Source organism: Myzus persicae, unplaced genomic scaffold, assembly GCF_001856785.1.
Source record: "Myzus persicae strain clone G006 unplaced genomic scaffold, MPER_G0061.0, whole genome shotgun sequence".
Lineage (NCBI taxonomy): Eukaryota > Metazoa > Arthropoda > Insecta > Hemiptera > Aphididae > Myzus > Myzus persicae.
Window position 1 is genome coordinate 1 of NW_019100738.1, and position 15669 is coordinate 15669.

General features: G+C 30.6%; 4 protein-coding genes and 1 pseudogene across 4 annotated transcripts; 3 read left to right on the top strand and 2 right to left on the bottom strand.

Annotated features, from left to right (window-relative positions):
* Positions 1-2586: 2586 nt before the first annotated feature.
* Positions 2587-3357, top strand: LOC111042745. Its single transcript, XM_022327450.1, has 3 exons — positions 2587-2861; positions 2923-3086; positions 3152-3357. Exons 1-3 carry the CDS (start codon positions 2587-2589, stop codon positions 3355-3357), a joined length of 645 nt encoding a protein of 214 aa, XP_022183142.1.
* Positions 3358-3697: 340 nt separating this feature from the next.
* On the bottom strand, positions 3698-4146 carry LOC111042746. Its single transcript, XM_022327451.1, has 2 exons — positions 4079-4146; positions 3698-3912 (listed from the first exon to the last, which is right to left on the bottom strand). Exons 1-2 carry the CDS (start codon positions 4131-4133, stop codon positions 3698-3700), a joined length of 270 nt encoding a protein of 89 aa, XP_022183143.1. The 5' UTR covers positions 4134-4146.
* A 697-nt stretch (positions 4147-4843) lies between these two features.
* On the bottom strand, positions 4844-6292 carry LOC111042744 (annotated as a pseudogene).
* A 103-nt stretch (positions 6293-6395) lies between these two features.
* Positions 6396-8526, top strand: LOC111042747 (protein ALP1-like). Its single transcript, XM_022327453.1, has 3 exons — positions 6396-6463; positions 7611-8346; positions 8401-8526. Exons 1-3 carry the CDS (start codon positions 6396-6398, stop codon positions 8524-8526), a joined length of 930 nt encoding a protein of 309 aa, XP_022183145.1.
* Positions 8527-12852: 4326 nt separating this feature from the next.
* LOC111042748 lies at positions 12853-13794 on the top strand. The gene is made up of 2 exons (XM_022327454.1): positions 12853-13215; positions 13789-13794. The coding sequence occupies exons 1-2, from the start codon at positions 12853-12855 to the stop codon at positions 13792-13794; spliced, it is 369 nt and encodes a 122-aa protein (XP_022183146.1).
* The last annotated feature ends 1875 nt before the right edge of the window (positions 13795-15669 follow it).

The window sequence follows — 15669 nt, forward strand, 5'->3', positions numbered from 1 at the left end:
TCTGTTTGGACGAATATAATTCGAGGTATAAGTGCTGTGTAGTACGCTGAGGTTCTAGGTTAGCCTTCAGAAATTCTCGTAGTGCTTCCCACGTATCAAATGTTCGGTTCCTAGATACTTGACGAGCTTTACCAGTTAGTCTTGTCATTATCGCCTGTAGTAGCCGATTTTTGGAAGGCTCTTGTACGCATGATACTGCAAATTCACAATTTTCTAGGAAAATATCTAATTGTTCGATGTCCCTTCCATCGAATGATTTTGGCAACAAGTTAAGAGCTTCCTTTAATACAATGAAATTAGCCATTGACGGTTCTGGCTGTGGCGTTCCGGTGTATCCTTTCTTCCCTAAAGCTGCTATTATCTTAGCATCAATGATTTCACGTATTGATTCCAAGCTTGTTTTTTCTTGATCCGCGTTTTCCGCCTTCACCGAGTAGTTTTGGCATAATTCTTTCATTCGTTGGTTAATCAACGCATCCAAATCGAATTCCTTCAAATGTTCTGTGTGAACTGAATTTTCCTTTTTCGATTCCATTGAACCGTTATGCGTTCCATCATTTACTATTTGTCCCATACTTTGTTTATTCATCCCTTCGGTTCCAGGAAAAATATGATGCGAATTATTGTCTGCTGTCCAGTCCACTTGCTGAACTGGTTCCTTAGTCTTTGGTTGTTGTGTGTTGATGAGCTGATTGGAGCTGCCTGAAGGTCCTGCGTTTTCATCCATGTTTGTGGGGGTCTTTTTATTAAATTCAATTATACTTTTATCTACTTCTTTCAGTTCTCTCGTTACGTTTAGCAATAAATCTTCTGTATTTAAGTTTAAATCTGATTCTCGGATTAATAAATGGTCAACTGAAATTTCTGCTACCTCTCTACCTGAAAAAGGGTCTCCGGGATTAGCTCCCCTAATAGGTAGGCTAGCCCGGGTGGTTGGTACCGGTGTGAAAGATAAAAGGGTTTGTGTGTCTGGGGGGAGACTATTATCTGAGGAAATTATCTGGTCTAAATTTTTAGATGACCTATCTTCGCTGCCCCTTCGACTCATTAATTTAATGCCCCTTAGGTAATAGTAATTATGTCACAATATAATAATTATACAGTAATATTATTCTTATTCTAAAAAAATTTCGTTGACAAACAAAACGGAAGTTCGGCAGTTACAATTCAGCAGAGCACTAACTTTATATTACTAACAAAAAATACAATCGCGTACGAAAAATTATTACTCACGGCGCGCGACGGTCAATTAAATGCGCGTGGCTGTGGTTGTGGTTGTGGTTGTCACCGTGACAGTTGCTGTCCCGGCGTAAAGGCGGGTTTCCACTATACACGTATGCGTGTACGTGCATAAAAATTACACGTTCGAACGGTCTTCAAAACGTTTCAGACTGGTTAATTTGGTAGCTATGGTTATATTATGTATGGTTCTTGATATAATTGTTGATAATAGAGGATATCCCGCCTTTTTTATTAAAAATATTTTATTATAATTCATTGTGGTTTGTGCTGATATTTTTTTACTTATTTACTACCAAGTAGGTACTATTTACTTTATTTGATTTTATAATTAATATACACGATTGTGAAATGGAAAACGAAGACATACAATGGTATAATTATGTAAACCAAGTGCATCATAGAAAAGTGTTACTTGTCTATTTGGCCACTTTACACAAAAAGAACAAAAACGACAGGTAATAATATTATAATCTTTTATTTGAGTATATATTATTTTTTAATACTAAATTATTATTTACTAGATCAAAACCCAGATGGCATGTTAAACCATTTCTAAAAGAAAGGAGAGTGCATGGGCATTGGCATTGTTTGACAAGTGAACTGCAATTAACAAATTCAGAACTCTACCAAAACTTTCTAAGAATGTCTGCTAGTACATTTGAGGAACTGGTATGCTTAGTTGGACCCAAAATAATGAGATTTCCAAGTCGGCCTGATATATTATCAGTTGGAGAAGTACTAACAGCAACTTTGCGGTAATTATAATTCATTACTATTTACTATCCATTTGTTTAGTATATTTATGCTTAACTGTAACAGGTATCTTGCCTCTGGTGAATCAATGATGTCAATAATGTACTCATTTCGTATAGGGAAGGCTACTGTATCTAAACTTATTTTCCAATGCTGTGAAGTTTTATGGGATACTCTAAATACAAAGGTATGTAATGTTTGTAGGATTCTGAGTAAACTAACATTAGAACATTATTAAGACAAATTGTATATTAGGTATATAACTTATAAGCTATAATAAGCAAGTCTGGTCATTGGTATGTAGTAAAATATAGTCGTTATTTTAATAAATTATAACTTCCTATGATAGGTATTAATTGTACCAGATACTAAAAAATGGGCACAGTTAGGTGTCGAGTTTGAAAATAAATGGCAAGTACCAAATTGTATAGGCAGTATTGATGGTAAACATATTGTACACCAGGTGATAATTATTTATTTTATTTATTTGAACAAATAAAAATAAGATGTATTACAATTGTACAGGCATTTGCCAATAGTGGATCTGAAAATTATAACTATAAAGGATCACATAGTATAATACTGTTGGCAATGTGTGACGCCAGTTATAACTTTACTATAGTAGACATTGGTGCAGATGGAAGATGCAGTGATGGTGGAGTTTTCTCTAACTCTGAAATGGGTAAGGGTTTTATGGCAAATAATTTAAATTTCCCAACTGCTAAAGATATAGATAGTAACAGTGGTCCAATTCCATACTATGCACTTGGTGATGAAGCGTTTCCACTACTAACTAATCTTATGCGCCCTTACCCAGGAAGAGGTAAAAGAAAACTACCATTAAACGAATCAATATTTAACTATAGGTTGGTTGTATTTATTTAATAAATTAAAATATATTAGTAACAACTTTTTTTTTTTACACAGACTTTCCAGAGGTAGACGTACCATTGAGAATACCTTTGGAATAATGGCCTCAAAATGGCGTGTGTTTAGAAAACCAATAATTGCCAGACGCAATACTGTAGAAGCAATTACAAAAGATGCAGTTGTATTGCATAATTTTATAAAAATGTCAGAAAATAATGCTGGTACTTATTGTAAATAATACTTAATGTTATTTGAAATTTTTTTTAACTTAAGACGTGTATCATAGGTGTACGTTATTATAGTGGCCCTTTGGACATCGAACCTGATGAAGACAATCGATGGGCAACACTAGAAATGGGAGCTTTAAGACCAGTAAACCAATTAGGAACCAATACCTATTCAGCAAATGCTAAGATAATCAGAAATAAACTTAAGAATCATTTTTCAGGCGAAGGTGCAGTTGCATTTCAATATGAAAGATTAGTTAAATAACTATTTATTGTAAATAAACTTTGAATATTAAAAATGTTTGAAAAAATTTGTTTATTCAATGAAAAATCAAATCTCAATATTTATATAGGTTATGAATGAAATTAAAATTAAAAACAAAAAAATAGTAAAACTTTTCCTAGACTAAAAATAAACAAAACCACTCATATGTTAACAATGAAAACAAAACAAAATACAAAATTGGATATGTAGAATTATTCAAATTCAAATAATAATACTTTTTAAGATACTTTTCAAAATAAAATAATAACAAATAATTTAACAAATTTATAAGAAGTTACTTTCAATCTTATAATTTAATAATCTGTCTTAAACTTCATAGTCAGTCTTCCAAACTATCAATAACTTGGCATATAAATTGTGATTGTAATCTTAATTTTTTTTTTTCTGTCATATTTTTCATTAAATGTGCCAAATATTTACAGAAGTGTAAGTCCCCGTTTTCTTCGTTAGTTGGTGGAGCCCTTGTTGGTGCAACCGGTCTTGATTCACGCAATTCCTTTAAAATTGATTCTTCAAAAGTATCATTCTTTGATCCTAAACACAAATTCTATTAATTTTAATCAGAACTTCATATTATTATAACCATAAAAAAAAATGTTTGGAGAAATTTAAAATTAATGTGATTTGAAATGTATTAATAGTTTATAGGTAATTAATGTCTAATTAATTGGTATACATAATAAATATATGTGTCATTTACTTTTTGTTGGCTTAGTACTCTGTTCTGGACTGGCTTCACTATCTAACACTGACATATTATTTACAGGATTAATATTACTTGTAGTTCTGTTAACAAAATATAATATTATTCACATTTGACCATTACCTGGATTAAAATCTCAATAAAAATACATCAGTCGTACAAGACTACAAGAGTAAGAAAATATAATTCTACATCAATTTATTAAAAATGTCAACCTTTCAATATTTGTATATATATAATATATGTATCAACAATATAAATAATATTATTAAAAATTATTATAAATATTATAAATAGGGCACTCATAGCACTAAAAAATCACCAAATATGCACTTAAATATACAAAATATGCATTTTAAAATGAATAAATTTGAATTAAAAATAAGAATTTTTCTGTACCTTTTATTTTTATGAATATATTTTAGTTCAATTTAAACTTACAAGTATTGAATTAATTAAATTTATAGGTTTTCAGATACTTTTTAAAATGAATATGTCAATTTCTTCAAATTATAAAAAATAAATACTGATATATAAATATGTCCAATGTCGGTGAATTAAATTAATAACCAGACAATAAATATGCCCTTAAACCAAAAAAAAACTCAAAATATGCATTTATATGCAAAATAAAATTTGAAAACTAGCTTTGTTTCAGCATGAAACGTATTTGTTTCTTACTCTGCGAATTTTTGACTGTGCAAAAAAAATATGCAAATGCTACAAGTCCTTATATAAATAATTATTATCTTACCTATAATTGCCTGTAACTACATCATTTAAAAATTCTAATGAGTTCATGTGGCACCATATTTTCCTCTTCCCTCCAGCAGCACCACTTGCAGGTTTTTTTTTTTCTCTAACAAACTTTTCTCTCAGATACTTCCACTTTTTTTTCAACACATCTATCGAATATATACCTGCATACATTTAATAACCATACCAAAATTATAATGAAACTTAATGAAATATTAGATAATAGATGGATTAAAACTAACCGTTCAGTGCTACGTAAATCTCATTCCATAAATTTTGTTTTATGGGCTCATAACGAGCAGCCAATGGGAGACGATGGTCCCATAGTGGATTTCGTTCATTTCCCTCAGCAATAAGACTGCTATAAAACTCATTATCATCATCATCAGAAGTGTTTTCTGAGAGGTTTGAAGGTGATACATTTAGTTCTTCACGTTCAATTTCAGTTAAGAAGTCTGAGATTAATGATGGTTTTGATGTTGAAGGCTCTGGATATGCTGATACGGTTGAAGCTAAAATTAAAAAAATATTTTATAAATAACTATTTTTTTGCCATTGTCATAATTTTATTAATTTAAATAGAAATGTAAAGCAACATGTTGGAGGATGATGGCTTCATCTATGATTTAGCAGAAATTAATTTTACTAAATTAGTAGTTACTTACACGACATTTTGGGCTCAATTTTTTTGAATTTATACATCGCTTGACCAGTGCCTAAAAAAAATTAATATTAATTAGTTTAAATGCTATTAAATTAATTTATATTATTAAAATTACTTTTTTTTTTTTTTTGTTACTAAAAATTGAAGTATGAAACTACCTACCACTTTAAATTTACAAAAAAAAATCGTATTTGAGAAAGAACAAAATACCATCAATGTTATGAAATTAAAATAAAAATATATTTTTAATTTTCTTACTTGCTAAACATTTGTGGTTTTCATCATTAATTGGTATTAACTGACTGCAGTGTCTGCACAGCATTCCCTTAAACATTCAACATAAATATACAATTAAATAAATTATATAAATATACATATAATTGTTTATTTAATCATGTTTTTTTTTAAGTTAAATTTGTAAAAGGTATTTGCACCATTTGCGTTTTAACTATCTAGGAGGGCTGTCTAGGATTGTGAGAGGAAAGCAGTGGAAAATAAAATAGTCTTATTATTGAAATTTATTTAAATGTGAGTAAGATGAACAATGCATCTTTTAGAGAGACATTAGACTACTTCGGCCGTGATTAGATCAATTATTGTTAATATGTACTATTATTCATTATTATATAAAGTGTAATAAAATGTAAGTGTTCTAAAATTCAGCAAAATATGATTTTTATAAATGAAATTAAGTTTGTTCTTTGTAATAAATAATAATATAATAATAAACACAATAAAAATAATTAATTATAATAATATAAGATACTTACTAATATTTTAGACGGATCCATATTTGTTATTTTTATTTTATTTCAGTTTTCAGTTTTTCACCGTCCAAGTAAAAATAGGTATATGGAAATCAAATATCAGTTACTTTATCATCTCCTTATCACAATGGTGTGCCGTGTACACGAAAAATGTTCAGCTATGTCCAACAACACGGTAACATGGTTAATCGTGCGGTAAGAACGTATAAACACTTTGGTATACCAAATGCTTACCATGTATACCAACCAATCACAGCGAAGAATTTTTATGCACGTACACGCATACGTGTATAGTGGAAACCCGCCTTAATGTAACTCGTACCCGTGTGACCTTCGCTGTGGCTCGTGGCTCGTGGCTCGGCGGCACAGCTCGGACGGCTCGTGACGTCAACGGCGGCTCTCGGCGGCAGTCCCAGTGGCAACGCGGGTGGTGGTACTGGTAACAATTCCGGCGGCGGCCTGCGTAGCGACGTCAGCGATAATTATCTGGATTCTATCGGCGACACCGACGACTGTTGTGGCACCGCTATGTATATGCCCCTTCTATGAATTTTGTCGATGTCGACCCGATTGTCGTCGTATACGTCGTACTATAAACGAGTATAATATTATAATAACAATAATAAAATATTACTATACTTCCTAAAAAAAAATAGATCGACGAGTTTCTGTAAATGCTCCGTATGATTTGCGTCCGGTTGATAAATGCACTTGCTATTTGACACTAAAGTTTTGATTCTCTTTCTTCCGATTTATGAAATGACGTAGTAGCGAGATACTGGAAGACGTATCCCACCGCTGCCACCAAAAATGTTATGAACGCACTTAGGTGTTCAGTCACTTTCAGTGACTTGCACTTATCAGCTATTATAAAAAACATAAAATTACGTGTTTAATGATGTATGAATTTATTTTAACGTATCCTAACCTAGGGTACATAATATTAACTATTAAATTTTATTAATATTAATTATTTTATATTACAATTTTATTATAAATTTATTATAAATAGTTTATTAATTAACATTACTGTGAAAACACATTTAATTGTTCAATATATAATTTGAATGATATAATTGTTTTTTTTTAAATAAATAATTAATGAATTTTAATTATTTTAAAATTATTATAAGGTAATTTTTTTTAGTTTTTAGGTTATCTATAAAATAACTGTCATTATAACTTTTTTCTGTTCTTTTTTTGTTTTGTATTCATTTTTTTAGGTCAACTAATCTCTTATGATAAGTATTAATAATAAGTAAACTAAAATAATATTTTAATATTAAGTTTTGAGTACCTATGATATTCTTATTTTAACTTCTAAATATTTAAATATTTACAGATTTTTTGCTACCGGGGAATCTTATAGGTCTTTAGCTTTTAGTTTTCGTCTGGGATTTAGCACAACCAGAGAAATCGTTGAAGAAGTCTGTGAAGTTATCTGGAAAACATTAAGGCCAATTTACATGCCAAAACCCACCAAAGAAGATTGGCAAAAAATTAGCAGGGAATATAAAGAATTATGGAATTTTCCAAATTGTATTGGGGCTCTCGACGGCAAACACATTAATATTCAACGTCCTATAAATGGTGGATCGGCATATTTTAATTACAAAGGGGCTAATTCGATCGTCTTGCTTGCTTTGGTAGATGCTCACTATAAATTTATAACTGTTGATGTAGGTTCTTATGGTCGGAACTCAGATGGGCATGTATTTGCTAAATCCGCATTAGGAAAAGCATTAGCAAACGGCAGATTAGATGTTCCACCTGTTACACCAATAGAAGAAAATGGAGACCCAATACCATTCGTAATGGTTGCAGATGAGGCGTTTCCCTTGAAGTCATATCTTATGAGACCATATAGCAGGGCAACTTTAGGTGGAAATGAAGGAAACAAAATTTTTAACTACAGACTTTCTTGTGCAAGACGTGTAGTGGAAAACGCGTTTGGAATACTTTCAAATCGTTGGAGAGTGTTTAGAACAAATATTCAAATACAACCTAAATCCGTAGACAACATAGTACTTGCTGCATGTTGTCTTCATAATATGTTATGCCAAAGCCATGATTTTCAAGTAGATGAAATAAATAATTATGACAGTACCGAAGTTTTTGAAAATATGGAACAGCTAAGAGGGAATAGCACCCAGAGATCATTTGAAATACGTGACAAGTTTAAAGATTTTTTTTCATCATCTGTGGGGGCAGTACCATGGCAGTACGAAATGATTTGGAGAGGAAGAATTAATGATTGATCAACGATCCGAAATAACAAAATGTAAGCCTTGTTAAAAATATTTTAAATTAAAAATTGTTCTTTATATACTTTTAATTATTTTTATACTTTGTATAGGTACAAATATACAATAAATACAATAAATAAAAACATACCTAATAAACATTTATTTTTCGTATGATGTATTATTATGTATAACTATATGAATAATAAGTATATAGGTATGTCAATATGCAAGTATGTATTCTTTATTATAAATTATTAAAAACTTAATATCGTACCTGACATTTGTAAATTTGCACCAATCTCTTCCCATGCCTCCTTACGAATGTTATTATCTTTAAAGTCGACAGAAAAAATGTATAAAGACTTATGTTCCCGGACATTTTCAATTAATGACTCCTCAAATGAAGACATTTTAAATTTTAATTTTAAAAAGATAGGAGATACAAACAGTACCGACCGATTTCTGGAGTAAAATGATCGTATTTTAAATAATACGATACTATCACACGTCACACGTTTTTCAAATTTGTTTGAAACGCGTGGCGTGGAATTGAGTGGGAATGCGTTGTGTGTTATAAATATGATCACAAAATCGAATAATAATTAAAAATAAACGCGTTAACACGCGATTTAAAATTATCGGCGTGTTAATGCGTGGCGTGTAAAGACATGTTAAGACATGGCGTGTGAATAGTGTGTCCGGGCCATAAGAGAACTACGAATAATTACGTATACGTATGTACGATAAAAATTCAAGAATACGGTTTTTTAATATACTACGTAAAAATGGTGGTTTACGTACGCTTTGGTCGTTCACTTTTCTTACGTTACATTCGAGAATAGACCCCCAGGCCACTAATATCGATGTCTTATCGCAAGTATTGAACTAGTAGGGTACAATGACGTAAATCATCTTCTCCATAATCACTGTATATTCTATATAATTATATTAATATTTTGAATAGAACCTTATAGTTTGTCAGGATATCGTCTAGCGTACTTGTGTGGTCGCAGACTTTATTACAGTTGCATCGTCGCTTACACACGACTGTCTTCCTAGTTTTTGTAAGTCATACAAAATTCAATAATAATTTATATTAAGTTAAATAATCAGTTTATTGTGTCAATTCTATTTTACGTCAAATTTGTACCGATATCTCTGCTTAAATCTTTTAAATTGAAAAAATCTTCAGTAAGTAGACATTTCTTTTACGGTATATGGTTTTCCTTTTTGTTTTGCCGACTTAATAACTGATACCCATTGAGACGGTACATAGATCGGGCCACTTCGGAGTACCAATTTTTTTGACGTTCTATTACTGAATGCATAGTCTCCTTCATTTTGTGTGTGGCCCACGATTAGAAACTTGTGGTGAATTGTATTGATATTTAATACTAATGATGCGTATAAATATAAACATGCAATAAATTTATTTTGATTTTGTCCTGAACAGTTTTCAGAATAAAATATTATATCTGCTAAATTATTTTCAGTTCCATTAAATTCATTACACATAAAATCCAATAAACCAATTTCATTTGCACCCCGGTTTGCTATTGTCTCATTCCAGACGTAACACGTCCCTTCTCCGTTCTTCATATTATAAATAGTAAAATTGTATGTTGCTAAGCGTCTTTTGTAATAAAAGCTTGATACTTCACCGGCAGGCGCAATCAATAAAGCTTGTAAATCAAAACAAGTGGTAGACTGAAAACCATCGATTGCTTTTTGTTTATCATCTTCTTTTTCCAAACGAACAGCATTTTTTTCAGAAAGATGAAGATTTTGCAATAATTCTATTTCGTCAGTTTTATTTTCTGTATTTTTGTACGATTCACAAGTATTACATAGATCTTTTTTTGGTATAAAAAAACCAATATTGTAATTAAAATTAAAAATATGTTGGTACATAGCGAGATTAGACCACTTTTGCATACCTTGTTCTTTACAATATTCTACGTACATTCTGTACATTTTTGCTACATTTAAATTTCCAGAAATTTAAGTTCTTGTAGTCTGCTTTCTGAGATAATGTGACTCAATTGTCGGAAAAAGTTCAATGTGTTTTTTGTCGACTCTTTAATATTTGAATCAAGTGATTTTTGTTTCTTATGTTTGCCTCTAAAATCTTCGTCTAGAAAACCATTTTTCATTTTTTCTTTTACAGTTCGGATCATTCGATCTGAAATACTTAACGTATTCAATAAAAAAGTTTTACATACTTTCACTCGTGTGGAACTAATATTAAAAAAAAAACCCATAGTTCAATGATCTTGAAGTACCTGCTTTCGCATATCGATGTTTTGGATTAATTTCGTCGACATGCCTACTTACAAAGTCACGCTGTTTTGATAAAACTGCCAGATTCCAAAAGTCTTTGAAAATACATTTTCTTTGCTCTTCAGTTATTTTACTGGTACATTTAATTCTGCAATTCGTACTAAATGGCCCTCGCACAGATTTAGCATCAATAACTTGCTTTTTCGAATTTTCATACTGTAATCCTAAGTTTTTATTTTTACGCATGACATTTTTCTTCCATTTTTCGGTCAAACGCTTTCGTTTTCTAGTCGGTGTGTCAACTTCTTCCAAATCTGAAGATGAAGAAGTGGCCGGAACAATATTAACATCCGATTCTTGATTTTTTTCAATTGGCGGTACATTTTCTTCATCGCTATTAAAAGCTAAAATTGAATCATATTCAATCTCATTTAACGGGGTCCAGTCACTGCCACTATCTTCGAAAAAATCATCAGAACTTGCACTTTCCATTATACTTAAAAAACCACACTTTTATAATAAAAACAGCCAGATACGTATAACACGCGTAATAACGATCGGATAGTTTGACAGAACGACGATCACTGAGAATAATATAGTATTTTCCATACCTACCTAACTAACAAATTTCAACTTTAAATCTAATAATAATATTATTGTGTGTGTACTAAGCTTAGTTTAATAATCTACAATATTATTCGATGTCTTAGAACGACCCAACTATATATGATTGGTTTCAAAGTGCAATAGATGAAACGGCTTATCTGAGTTAAGCCGGTCTTCACTAAAAATAATTTATTAAGGCACGTCCAGACGGAGCAGCTTTTGCCGCGCGGCACGGCTGCGCGGCATGAGTGTGAATACATAAATACATTTTCTGCGGCTTTTTTTGATGCCGCGCGGCATAATTTCCGATCGGCCTAGTAGGCGGTCTACATCAAAGGAAAGTCGCGCGGCTTGTGCCGCTCGCCTATGCCGCGTGTGTGTGGACGTATTTTCGGCAAAGCCACGCGGCATCAGTACTTATTTTTTAAGTATTTAAATTATTTTTTAAGTAATTAGTAGCAGAACAAACTTTTTTCACTGAGGTAAAACTGATTTTTATTGTAATCTCCAGTGGATACAATTTTTATTTTATCAAAATGTCGATACTGAAGATTTTCTGTTTTCAAAAATACTAAGATCAATAATGATTTTTCAAAAATCTTTAATTTCATGTTTTTTGAGATACAAAAATATAGATAATAGCTGATTTCGTGCACTTCGTTGCCCATTAAAAATGACACAACCTATAGTAATTATGAATAATATATTATTATTAAAATAGCAACTTTAAAACCCATAGCGACCATTTATAAACAAAAATGTCCATAAGAAATTTAAAAATCTCTGTTTGAGCACCTCCCGGGGTTGGTCCTCTCCCTTTATAAATTAGCCTATCTTCTGCCCATCTTATCTATTTCTGTACCAAATTTCATCAACATCGGTCCAGTCGTTAAGGAACGCATAAAGGACACACACACACACAGACATACATTCATTTTCATAATATAATATATGGATATGTGAATAACATAACCACTATGATCAACTTTACCGACGGACTAAAATAATATTACTGTTTTCGTGTCAAACTCACATAGTTTGTGCCTATAGGCTACAAGCGACTAAATCGTAGGTATTTTCGTTATTTTTATGTTACTAAAATTATTTTAAGAATAACTTTATATTAAAAGTAATTAATTTAATTAAAAATACTTTTAGGTACATGGACAAATATTAATATTTAATTAAAATGTAAAACCCAAAAATTCTTGTTCAGTTTTAATAAGCCACTGTCTAAATTAAGAACCCCATATATTATAAACCCATGAACATGGATATTTATTTTTAATATTAAGCAATAATAGTAGAGTACCTACACACAAATTATAGACAAAATACCTCAGTCACTCCACTATATTCTACAAGTGTTGATGTGTACCTATAGTACTGAGTACACTATAGTTATTAATATTGCTATTGAAATTCAAAGTGTTGTGATAATTTACATTAAAAATGACTGATCAACCGACAAGTAGTGTTGAATGGTCAAATGAAAAGTGCCTACTGTTGATCGATTTATACAAAGAATCGACAAATCTTTGGAACACCAAACACAAGGACTACAGAAATCGATACATAAGGCAAGATAGTTTGCTAGAAATTAGCAAACATATGGATACGTCAAAAGAAGAAGTTGACCGAAAATTAAAAAATTTAATTTGTCACTTTTGGCGTGAAGTGAAAAAAGTTAAGCAACAGCGTTCTGGGGATGGTGCTGATGATGTTTACTGCTCCAAATGGTTCGCTTTCAAAAGCTTCGAGTTCTTGAAGGACAGAAATGACTGTCGACCAACTATCGAAACTGGCACCATACAGGTATGCATCATAAATACATTGTATTTTTTTTATTAAAAACGTAAATAAGCGAACAATTGCTTAAATAGATATTTGTTTATTTATAATTTACATTAACCTTTTTAATACAAAACAAAATATAATTAAATATATATACAACAGACTTCGACAGTGGCGTATGTAGAAATTATTTTTGGGGTGGGCTATAGTAGATAGAAACTAGCAGGTGATCTATAGAGGCTGCTCGCTGCTGTCTACTATATATTTAACAGTTTCTATAAATATATTCGTATTCGTTATTTTTTACCAGGCTATGAAATTTTACAACTTATAATAGTACCTAATAAAATATATTGTTATTCTATTTAAAAATACTGTAATTTCAAGGGGGGCTGCAGCCCACTAGGCCCACCCCCTATATACGCCACTGGACTTTGATATACCTAATAATAATAGTTAATATTTTTCTCAAGTCATAATTATATTGTATATAGATTATACATAGTATAATATAAGCATTACTATACTTATTGGCATTTGGCAATAATGAAATATCAAAAAACAAAATTAATAAATTTATTTATTTTTAAATAGTTATGATTTATTTACCTAACCTTGGGTAAAATTAACACGTATCATATAATAAATTGTATTAGTTATTAATTATTATAAGTAATAAAATACATAATATAATATACACTATTAACCAAACATTTTTAAAATAATAATAATAAGAAACAATAGTGTACTAGTGTATACGTATAATCATACGCACAAAATATTTAATCAATGAGTATATTATAATAATAACAATTAAATATTAAATAACCTTTTATCAATTAAATAAATAATTTACATACATACTGATACTATAAGTACACATATTTTATGCACATAAATCTTGCCACGGAACTCGTCCTTCATTTGAATTAAAATACTCTTTAAATTCTTCTCTGATCTTATGCGCTTCAATAGTTTGTCTGCGTCCTACCCTATCTAACCCCATAAAACTATTTAATCCTACTTGATCGCTTCTCCATGTTCCTGGTGTTATTTCTCCTGTATCAATATTTTCAAGATCAACTGTACCAGTTTGCCAGTACGACTGTTTTGAAGTCTTAAATAGTTATGTAGATGTAAGCACGCTAAAGTAATTATTTCTGCTTTGTTTGGTTCAACTAACATCGGTTTACGAAATACTCTAAAAACTGAAGCCAATATACCAAATAAATTTTCCACGACTCTTCTACCCCGGCTAAATCTGTAGTTACATATTCTTTCTTTTGAACCTTTTTCGTGGTGGCCTGAGTAGGGTTTCATAATATTGTGTGATATGGGAAACGCATCATCTGCAATGAATACATACGGAATCGGAGTACTCCTTCCTCTTAAAGGTCGAGAATCAGGAAGTTTAAGTTGACCAGATATCATTAAGTTTTTGAATTTCATATTGTCAAAAACACCACCATCAGAAATACGTCCCTGACTACCAACATTAGCCCATATTACATTATAATTAGAATCGGATGCTGCCATCAAAACAATACTAAAAAAACCTTTATAATTATAATATTCTGTTCCACTATTCATCGGTGATTGCAATGCTATGTGCTTGCCATCCCATGAGCCGATACAATTTGGTACATTCCATCTCATTTCGAAACCATTGGCAATATCGAGCCATTCTTCGACAGTATTCGGTCTCTATAAAAAATACAAAATGATAGTGAAATTGTATGATTTTGAATTATAATAAATAACTAATAAGTAGGTAGGTATTAACTCAGAAAACACATAACTATTCATAAATAATAATCAAAGATTAAATAAATTAAAAATATATAAAATAAAATAAACTTTACTTTTTATAATTTTAAAATATATTATACCTTATTAATTTTTTTACTATTCAATTTTTTTATGTTAAATTTGTATTATATTATTTATTTAATGGTCATTAATGTTTTAAAATTAAGCATATAATTGATATACTTAGTGATTAAATACCTATTATGTATTATTTTTATAGTACTTAATTTGATTATAAAGTAATAAACAGATCCTTTTATGTGGCCTATATAAATAAAATAAATAATATTATATGTAAAATTAAAATGGCATAAACCTATGTACTTCTTTTAGGTAAGTGATATCAACACAGATTAAGACATTATTTTAAATCAATCATCGCAGTCAATTGTTTCAAATATGTCATCTGTTTCACATACAACCTCAGCTTCTCCACAGGAACTGAACACTGTAGCGAGAAAAGGAATCAAAAGAAAAGGGAAAAAAGATGTTGTAGGAGAACAGATTGTTAATATGGTTCGTGGTATTTATGATAATCGATCTGCTCGAGATGAATTTGTGATACTTGGCGAAGAAGTTGCAAATAGCGTTCGAAATTTAAATACTGACTATGCTCGGAAAACAATTAAATTTAAAATTCAAACTATGCTTTATGAAGCCTCACTA